Consider the following 10,657-nt stretch of genomic DNA (forward strand, 5'->3'; position numbering starts at 1 on the left):
CGAAGTTTTACTGGGAACGCAAAGGAAGGCCGAGGTGATAAATCTTGATCCGGCTCAATCGTGATCGAAAGTGCCCATGCGACAGACAGGGGCGATCCTTCAAATGCAATTAAGTATATCCTGACCGAGGAATGCCAACCTTCGAATTGGAACACAAATATCAGCGGTAGAATTCAGAATTCTTTGATTTCTGAAGTGTCGTTTGTTAAGATGTCTTAACTTCCCCTATATAATAATAAGCATATCATAATGACTGACAAGAACTCACTTTTACGAACTATCTCACCGTAAGAGCGTTTCCTGAGTATAGTTCAGGGGCGTAGCCAGGGGGGGGGGGTCAAACCCCCCTCCCCCTCCCGAAATTTTTCGTTTTGCTTGCGTTATATACACGCGCACATACAAACGCACGCACGAACATACATAAAGTATGGTTGAACCCCCCCCCCCCCCCCCCCCGAAAAAAATTTCTGGCTACGCTCCTGGTATAGTTACTGGGCTTAAATTCATGCAGCTTTCTGTTAATACAGGTGCTGTTCGCTGTCGGATGGGATATGTTTAACACGACGACTGACGGGGGCGCACCTATTTTCGCGTGGCAACTTTTTCATTAATGCAAACGCTAGGTCTGATAGCAAAACTTGTTCGTAAAAGCAAACATTATAGTAAATTTTTCGGGTCACCGAGATGTGTGTTATTGTTTTCACCCCAATGACGTACAAAAGGTGAGAAGTCGAAATGCGGTAACAGTGCTCCTTTATTCAAAGTACGCCCATAGATCTCACGTACTCTCTTCACGAACGTCCTTTTTATAAAGCTGCTTGCCTCATGCATACTATCTGCGAAAAGCGTTACAGAGACCATCATTTCTCAAATAGGCTATCATTTTGCCATTGTCCTCGTTGGCCGCGAATGCTGGGTAGGTGGCCGTGATGGGTGGTGCTTGCTGTCATGTTTGAACAGCTCGATTTTATTCCCGGTGTTTCGACACATACTTTCTTTCTTAAACGCGACAACACGGCGTTTCCCCCATTTCCGGAGACCGAAGGACAAACGGAAAGAGTAAATAACAGTAAAGAGGGCAATACACGCGTCAAAATGCTTCCGCATTTTGCCCCTTTCCCGTAAAAATTGCGTGAGGTGGACTTTCTACTCGAATGGGTGGGTGAGAGAGGTTATTCGGAGAGTGGAAAGCACTTGACACTGGCTCAAGAACGTGGTGTATATAAAAGCCGTTACACACTTCTTGGGTCAAGACATTGACTCCAAGTCGCAAGCTCTGCAAGCACCGCACTCGGATACCACGCACTGCTTCCCCACAACCGCAACGGAACTATGAAGACCCTCGTAAGAATGATATTTCTCATTTGAACTCGATATGCAAGTCTCGCGATATTTATAGTGACCTAGCAAGGCATGTCCAGGCTTGAGCCAATGTTTCGAAAAGTGGCTGGTCTTCTGATTCACCACGTGTGGACAAGACACGTCTCCTTGGCGTGGCGGTGTGTCTAACCTGTACAATTCTTGATGGGCGACTGTCAATTCCTAGAAGGCTTCGCCGTCTGTGTGTGTAAAATAAAAGTAATTGTGTTTCTAGCTGAATACTGCCTAATGAGGCCCTTCTTTGTCAGCTTTGTTGCTTAAAAGCTACAGTTATTTAATCTCAGTACTGTTGTGTTATAGTGTATTACCCTTATTATACACCTTATGTACAATCCTGAAAAGGGTCTTTAAGGGACAATAAATGATGATGATTATACTGTTATATTATACGCATATACATGTACCCAAATGATTCGGACGCGAACAACATTATTATTTTTCTGTGCCCCGAGCTGGTGTGACTTATATCTGCAATCCTTACGCTGAAGTCGTGCAACGTTGCTAACGAAATTTGCAGTAATCAGCTAAATGCTGTAAATAAGAACTGCGCCGCTTAGGATTTCATAGCACAACCTTATTTCTTTTACAGTTGTCACTGCTCAGTCTATTCATTGCCATCGCTGTTGTGGCAGCTGGCTACGGCTATGGTGGGTACGGAGGATACGGAGGCTATGGCGGATACGGCGGCTACGGCGGATACGGTGGATACGGTGGCTACGGGGGATATGGCGGCTACGGCGGCTATGGTCTCGGCGGTTACGGCGGCTATGGTGGATACGGAGGCTACGGTGGATACGGTGGCTACGGTGGTTATGGAGGCTACGGAGGCTATGGTGGCTATGGAGGATACGGACGCGGCTTCTATGGATAGACATGTCAGAGAAGCGTCATTATTTTGTGTAAATAAACGCACCTACCAATGATTGCAGTTATCTTAAATTTCTTTTGTTTCAATTGGGAAGTGAATATGTAGCCGCACCGTTGCAAGACGTCGCAACAGCTCCAGTTGCGGAAAAATACCGCCTAGACTTGCAGTTCGTTCACAAGCTTGGTCTTCTCCTTCTTTGAGGTTGTGGAGAGAGTGAGCAAATCGTGCATCATAACGCTGCTAAGTAAGGCAGCTGCTGTCCTGAGGAAAACAAGACATACTGTTGGAACGTTGGCTCCTGGCGATATTCGCTGTTCAAGGATTTCTAGTCACCTCAAACCTATATCATTCCCTGAATTGGAATCGTGTTGGAATGCATAATATTGCAGGACAATCGAGCATGTAAAATGTTTGCTAGCGTGTAGCTACTGCTCTTTTATTATGAAAGAGCCCTGGACACCCCGACCACTCATCACGAAAAAACATGTAATGCATCCAAATGCATTAAGCAGAGCTGTAGTCAGGTACCGACGGCTCACTGGATAAAAGAATTTGTTTCGAACTTCCACAGTCCGGTATACATTTAGGCCACCCGTAAGGATATCACAATATTAATCACGATTGCGTTATTATCTAGTAACGTTTTTAGCTGACCTACAATTGTTGCAGCTTCTTTAGATGTGCAGCTTCATGATCGGAACATTAGGAATCATCATAAAGCGACTTTTTAAACTCTGTGCGTACGTGTGAGCACTTGACCGCATTGCACATTCAGTTTTTTGGCGTTCTTAAAAACATTCGTGCATGACCTGTCCTTTTCTTTTGTTGTGTGTGTGAATGGTGTTCTCGGAAACGAATGGAAGGTAGCACTGTCAACAATATTGATCGCATGCAATTTTGAAGGAGAGAAAGGTGTGGGAAGGGGTTGAAGTGTATAAGCATTCGGATGAAAAATTTTAATGTCTGCATAATCATGAGCATAATTTGCTTTGCTAGTAGCTCCGCTAACGGCGCCCTGTCGTCACTCAAAACGGTTCAATGCCTGAGATTCGCACGTGAAAGGCGCCGTAAGATGCACTGTTAGCACTATGCATGCTCATCCAATAACCCGGAATTCGACCATTTTGCTTCCCGGCAAGCGGTTCTGCGTGCTCTTTTGAGACCAGGTTCTTCGGTGGCAACGACACTGGCGGGCCTGATGCCAGGCCTCCAGTCTATATATTAAAAAGCAAGCAACCATGAATCGAGGCAGTGTAGCAAACTCTCTACTTACCCATTCTTGAGCAGCGCACAAGGCAACACACGAGAGAGAACACTGGACAAGCGCTGGTCTAACAACTGAAGGTTTGTTCGAAGGACGCAAACATATGCAGTGAATCACGTGAGTTAATACACATAAAAGCACACTTGCCTAAGAGCCGTTCATGAATACAATCTCTTGTTCAGAGAGTGAAACCGAAGGTTGACGGATGCAGTTATCATTCCTAAAGATGCGGTACGCCTCAGTCATCTCTCTTGCCCTTTGATCATGATGCTGTATGGTGATTGTGTCTCCTGTGAGCAAAGGCGCGCGGCCACCTTCTCTCCAGTGTATCGCAAGATGGGATGACGTTCCTGACTTCAAGAAATTAACATGCTCTCTTAATAAATTCTGAATGCAACGGCCGCTCTGGCCTACTCACACGCTGCCACACGTGCAAGAATCCTATATACCACCCGGGAACAACAGGTGGTATATTTGCTTAACTGGTGGTATCAATGCTTAGCAGAGCGAGCAGTATCATTTGCTCCCACATTTGTGCTTGCCCGTATATCAGTTTCTCCGCGCACAAACTACGCATTGTTTTGCCAACTGTAAAAGCAACGTTAACACCAACGTTCCCGCCACTTTTTTCAACCTGTGCGATATCAAATGCGCATAGAAAATCACCGCAACCCCCCCCCCCCCCTTTTTTTTTTGGCACCCACACTCTGTGCGGCAGATGGTTCGTTGCGGTTTCTCTACTCCACACCTATTCTAACCCATCACCCGCCACTGCGACTCTTGAATGACGAAGAAATCGTTCCGCATTGGAAAGCAGGTAAATATCGGCGGGTAAGAAACATCTGATAGTGCGTGAAGAACGCAGTAATTCTGACTGCAAACCATCGCATTGATCGGTCTTGTACAATTGTGATGTTGGACGTACTAGGGCCGAAGGTGGCTGATATATTGCTGGCAGCTCTTGAAATAAAGCACAGTGGGGCGTTCCAGACGAGGTTGGGACAGGAAGCGCCGCACTGGTGTTGGTCATTGTGTTCAAAAAAGATGTCACAGTTGCGCCGGAAATGCAAAGCGTTGACAGCGACAGCAATGTAGTGGCCAACTACACGGAGAGAGGCTTATGGTATCGGCCCTCTCTGGGGCAGTACACATTGTTTGCAAACAAGTTTACTAGCATGACTCCAGGCATGCACACGCAAACATTGATATACCTTGTTGGCGGTGAACACTAGCTCCGACGTCACTTTCGTGAGAAATGTCACCGACAGAAGTGAGCAAAGGCATGGCGTTACATATCGCTTCGCGTACTTACGTTTCCCCGCAGGCACAACGGAGCTGACATGCGATGGCTGGCTTGCTTTTTGCTTTTTTTTTCGTCACTGTTTGGTCTGTGCACCTGTCGTCACACCATATGCGAATTGCGTATCGAGAGGGGTTGTTGAAAGCTGTCTACCCATTACAAAGGGATCAGCTTTAAACCGCCACCATCATTATCATCCACAGCATCAACAAAGGCGTTCGCGTCACTTGGCCTAAAGTCACATGACCACACCGGCACCTCGTCGAAAAAGGAAAAGATGAAGAATAAGAAGATTCGAGTGAGTGAGTGAGTGAGTGAGTGAGTGAGGGTAGTGAGTTGATGGGAGTGAGTGAGTGAGTGATGTGAGTGAGTGATGATGAGTGAGTGAGTGAGTGAGTGAGTGAGTGAGGTGAGTGAGTGGAGAGTGAGTGAGTGAGTGAGTGAGTGAGTGAGTGAGTGAGGTGTGAGTGAGTGAGTGAGTGAGTGAGAACCAGAGGCGTAGCCAGAAATTTTTTTTTTGGGGGGGGGGTTCAACCATACTTTATGTATGTTCGTGCGTGCGTTTGTATGTGTGCGTGCCTATATACGCAAGCAAACTGAAAAATTTCGGGGGGGTTTGAAACCCCCCCAACCCCCCCCCCCCTTGGCTACGCCCCTGGTGAGAACTTTATTGTGGTCCAAAAGTGGCAGAAGCTGAACGCGACTAGAGGTCCCGCTAGCTCAGCCAGGTGGCTCTACCCAGGAAGGGGTCAGAAGCTGGAGCCTCTCGGCGATGTCGCGGGCCCTCTGGACTGCCAGGAGTTCTTTGCTGAGCTCCACGCTGCGCACGGCAGCCTCCCAGCAGGGTCTGTCTGATAATCCTGACCCCGAATTAAAGGGGCACAGCCAGAGCACATGTTCGAAATTGCAGTTCACGTGATTACAGTGCTGACAGTGAGGTGAAAAGTCCGGATCGATTCTGTTTAGCGTGGCTGGAGTTTTTGTTGTGGCTACGTTTTTGTTGTAGTTGTCGTAGTGTGACCGCTTGCGCTTTATTCGCTTTAGGGTGCGGATGGGGGAAGAGCCTGCGCCCTAGTTTGTGAGCTGAGGTGATCTCGTGGAATGATATTAATAAGGGAACGGAGATGCGTGGACTTTAAGAAGATTCGCGGAAGTGCCCAATGAAAGGGCATGGAAGGTGAAAAAACTTTCGCCTTGATGTCTCTTAGGAAGGACCTAAGGACCCCGGCAAGATTTGGGGGAGGGGGGTGGGGTTTGCTCGCTGCCTTTATATAGTATAATGTAGTGACTTCTTTAAAGGGCACAATGGTTGTAACTCATTATTTGGCCTGGCAATAAGAATATGTCTATTCCACTTCTGGTGAAATTCATTTATGATTGAGTGTGTTTCCGTGATTGTTTAGTACCTGTGTTTTCATTGGATTGAGTTCTATGGAGAAAGCACAATAGTCGATGCCAACTGAAAACCACCTCGAAACCATTTGTGCATCATATATTTTAAAAAAACACTCTCGCTTAAGAATTTTTTGTGTAATACAGGCCCTGATATTCTCACCATATATACTTAATTCTGCTTTCTTTTGCCGCCCGTACCGGGTACTATTTCGCTTTATTCTTAAATGCCATTGAAAATCAAGGAATCAAGGGAAATTGTGTGCAGAGCTGTCTAGTAGGTAGGCATATGCTATGTTTCACTTGTCATTTCATTAGTCACTGCATATATATATTTGGCATTTTATTTTATCCTTCGTTTAGCGTCTTTCGTCGTAAACCGACTTGATATGTATATTTCGTTTTACTGCGTCACAGCTGTTCATTTTCTCGCCGTTTCTTTGAAGTGGTTTGACTGTGCTGATACGGGTACCCCACGTACCGCCAATAAATGTGAATTGAGAGCGGTATCCGCATGTGCCTTTCATTTCACTATTTTACAGCGAAAGCTGTTATGAGATCTCAACAGCAGCCGTTTTTGGCCCCGCCACCACCGCCGGTGTCCGTAACTGCTATCGCGCATAAGAAAAAAAAAAAACGAAATAAGTAAAATAAAGTTAGAGTTTCGCCGCAAGGGCGAAGCAATGAATGCGATAGCAAGAAATCGAAATGTCACACGATGAATCAGAAGCAGCTCGATACTTCCAGCGTGCCACTTAAGCACAAAGAAGGACGCCCGAGAAGAACGCACAGACATGCACAGGGCAAGCGTGAACTAACAACTGTCACAGTTGTTACGCCTATGTGCTTGAGCAACACGCTGCAAGTGTCGACAATGGAGAATCAGACGCTTGCTTGCTTGCTTGCTTGCTTCCTTGACCCTTAGTTCTTGGCTCTTACCCACTACGGGGGATTGGGATTCTTTTAAACTGCGGCGCGTGCAGTGACACTCTGCGTCTCCTACCACAAGGGGTGTCTGATGCAAGTTGTGCCCGGTGTTCTTCGACTTTTTTTTAAATGAAAAGCATTTCTTAAGGAACATTTGGCACTTTGAGCGTTTCTATCTATCATTCTATCTATCTATTATCTATCTATCTATCTATCTTCTATTATATCTATCTATCTATCTATATCTATCTATCTATCTATCTATCTATCTATCTATCTATCTATCTATATATCTATCTAATCTATCTATTATCTATATCTATCTAGCCGGCTACGTCTGGGTGCTCTCATGATCGCCTCCTTAACTTGGTTTAGACAAATATTGGCATGGTAGGGTAAGAGGATTTGACGAATATGACTGTCGGGTGATGACATGAATAACGTGAAAATCCGGTCGCATACGTCGTCAAACCCTTTCCTCCAGACACGTGTGGTACATACCCGTTTACCACAGGCCGCGGTGTACGGGTATGCGCCACAGGTGATTGACAGCTTATATCTACCCAGGAACGGCGAAAACAGACATTGATAATTTAAATGCGAGAGCGTTAAGCAAAACTGACATCCCAGCAGGAATTGAACCCAAGCATTCTGCCTGGCAATCAGGTATTCTACCACAGAGCCACGCCAGCTCTATAAACTGGTTTGAAAAACAGCCCATGGAGTCGTAATGGCGGTGCAACGTCAATTTTGGTTGTGGTGCTGGCTATCTAATTTTACAAGAAAGCAATAAACAGTACAAATGTACTGCTACGATACAGGCGTCGTATGAGATTCACGTCTGTGGTTTCAGACGCACTTCATCGACGAGCAACTCATCGCTGCACAATGAAGGCCCTTCCGCACTCGTCGTGGAACTTGCCGCGAGAACACAAAACAACGAACACGGACAAACCAGCTCCACACACGCAGCTGCATGCCAAGACGCGCATGAAGACGCGCATGAAGACGCGCATGAAGACGCGGTGTCGACAGACGGCGACGGCGACGACAAAAATCAGCCGAGAGTGTCCATATAATTGCTATCGCAATAAAAAAACGCCAGGCCTACGCGTAAAGCGCAGCAGTCACAGCGAAAGCTGGAAGAGAGCAATTCACATGGTGTCATGCCTGGTTACATAATTCGCGTTGTGTGACGTCTGGTTGTTATTTTACTCTTCTACCACGCTATATTACATACGTTAATGTGGTTGCTTGCTGACATGGAACCTGTATAGGGTCTTTTTGCAACGCAAGTTCAAGCACCGGCAGAGCTCTGAGGTAGAATACTGGGCTCCCACGTAGAGGGCCCAGGTTCCTACCCCGTTCCATCCTGGATATTTCATCTTGTTTCGTTTTTTCTTCGTATTTTGCGCGATAGCGGTTACGGACTCCTGCGGCGGCGGCGGACAACTACGGCGCCAAAGACGGCCGTTGAAATGATCGCATAACAGCTTTCGCTGAAATATCCAGAATGAAACGGGGTTCGAACCTGGGCCCTCTACGTGGGGGTCCAGTATTCTACCACGTAGCCATGCCGGTGCTTGAAACTCCGGTGCAAAAAGACCCTATACAGGCTTCATGTCGGGCAGCAACCCCATTAGCATATGTAATATAGCGTGGTAGAAGAGCTAAATAACAACCAGGAGTCACACAAGGCGAATTCTGTAACCATTAATTTAATTATTGTCTGGGGTTTAACGTCCCAAAACCACGATACGATTATGAGAGACGCCGTAGTGGAGGGCTCCGGAAATTTCGACCACCTGGGGTACTTTAACGTGGACCTAAATTTAAGTACACGGGCCTCAAACATTTTCGCCTCATCGAAAATGCAGCCGCCGCGGCCGGGATTCGATCCCAAATTCTGTAACCATGGCGTCACACAATGCGAATTGCACAACAAGTGGGTCGTTGAATGCTTCCGACACATTACAAAGGGCTCAGCCATAATTCTTCATCGTCATCAGCCACAGCATCAACAAAGTGCGCATAATGCCTACATGTGTTTAGCGGATACCACGGTTCTCCGCAGAATGACGAAAAATGGCATAGTGGCTGCTTCCCTACTTCACAAAAATTATGATGATTTATAGCGTAGTGGTACCTCGCAAGTGTACTTGTATTAGTTGCCAAGGAAGCCCACAAGGCCCCCATGATCAATTTCCTCAGGGCCTGAATAAAGTTCTTTCCATCGCTCTCTCTCTTTCTCACGTTAACGTATGTTATATAGCGTGGTAGGAGAGTGAAGTAACGACCGGACGTCACACGATGCGAATTACGTAACTAGTCGGTCGTTTAAAGCTTCCAACCCATTACAAAGGGCTCAAGCATAAATCTTCATCGTCATTAGCCGCCGTGTCAACAAAGTGCACATAATGCCTTACAGATGTGTAGCGGGTATCTCGCTTCTCCGCGGAATGACGAATAATGGCGCAGTGGGTGCTTTCCAACTTCACAAAAATTATGACTCATGGCATAGTGGGTACCTTGCATGTGTACTTGTATTATTAGCCCCAAGAGAGTTTACAACGGGCTCTATAAATACCGCTGTTCCAGCTCTCACTGTGACTGTGCTACGCTTTCTGCGCAGGGTTGTCGTTTTTTAGGGGCGAAGCTCCTTAAGGCGGCACCCGTTCGTCCCTCGTAGTCGTCATCGTCGTAGTAGTCCGTAACAAGTCTTACGCTTTGACCTCCAAGGTGGTGCCGGTGGGAGATTTCTCCTGTGCGTTGTTGAACAATAAAAAATTCGCAGCGTGCGCGTTAACTAAAAGCCGAATTCTTCTGTCTCTCATTCCCCATTAGCAGCCATTGGCATGTTCCAGTAGGAAACGTTAGTAGAAGTAGAAGTGTAAGTGTTAGCTAAAAGCCGACTTCTTCTGTCTCTCATTCCCATTAGCAGCCATTGTTTACCTCCAAGGTAGTGCCTGGTGAGATTTCTCCTGTGCGTGATTAAACAATAAAATTTTGTTCAAACGCCGTTGATTGATGAAATAAACCAACGAAAGACGCCAGATGTTTTGTAAAAGCAGAACGAAAGAACGCCAGATGTTTTTCTTAAAGTGTAGTAGTAGTAGTTGTATGTAGCCACCTCGCCCGATCGTCAACGGGCGAGGTGGACCGGCAACGGCGCGAGGACCCTGCCGTACGAGAGTTAAATCACACTAAAAGACATACTTTGCGGGCGATACACTCTAGTGAGCTTTCAACTTTTCGTCTTAATGTACATGATAAGAAATTATTTCTACGAAAAACGCAGGCACACCTTGAGCAATATATTTGGTTTTGGGACGCTAAATGGAACCATGAGGCGATGCGAAGCCGGAGCACTTGCACGATCGCGTTCCGTTGGCTTTCGTTGGGCATGCTACCGACCTCGCGTCGTGGAACGCGCGTCCTGTCTTCCCTCTAGCCTTGCCTTTAATTCGCACAGGGCGAGCGGGGAATGCGGGTCGCTCTTGGCGCTCTTTCGCTCGGGAGCGGACTT

The 10,657-nt window shown here is 46.6% G+C and overlaps 1 protein-coding gene across 1 annotated transcript in view; it reads left to right on the forward strand.

Annotated features, from left to right (window-relative positions):
- Positions 1-1,250: 1,250 nt before the first annotated feature.
- The window catches only part of LOC119386817 (neuropeptide-like protein 31), a 25,364-nt gene continuing 15,957 nt past the window's right edge, over positions 1,251-10,657 (forward strand). The window contains exons 1-2 of the mRNA XM_049413260.1: positions 1,251-1,344; positions 1,970-2,135. Coding sequence (XP_049269217.1) covers positions 1,333-1,344; positions 1,970-2,135 — 178 coding nt within the window. The 5' untranslated portion in view covers positions 1,251-1,332. The remainder of the gene's footprint in view (positions 1,345-1,969; positions 2,136-10,657) is intronic.

Source organism: Rhipicephalus sanguineus, chromosome 3 (genome assembly GCF_013339695.2).
Source record: "Rhipicephalus sanguineus isolate Rsan-2018 chromosome 3, BIME_Rsan_1.4, whole genome shotgun sequence".
NCBI lineage: Eukaryota > Metazoa > Arthropoda > Arachnida > Ixodida > Ixodidae > Rhipicephalus > Rhipicephalus sanguineus.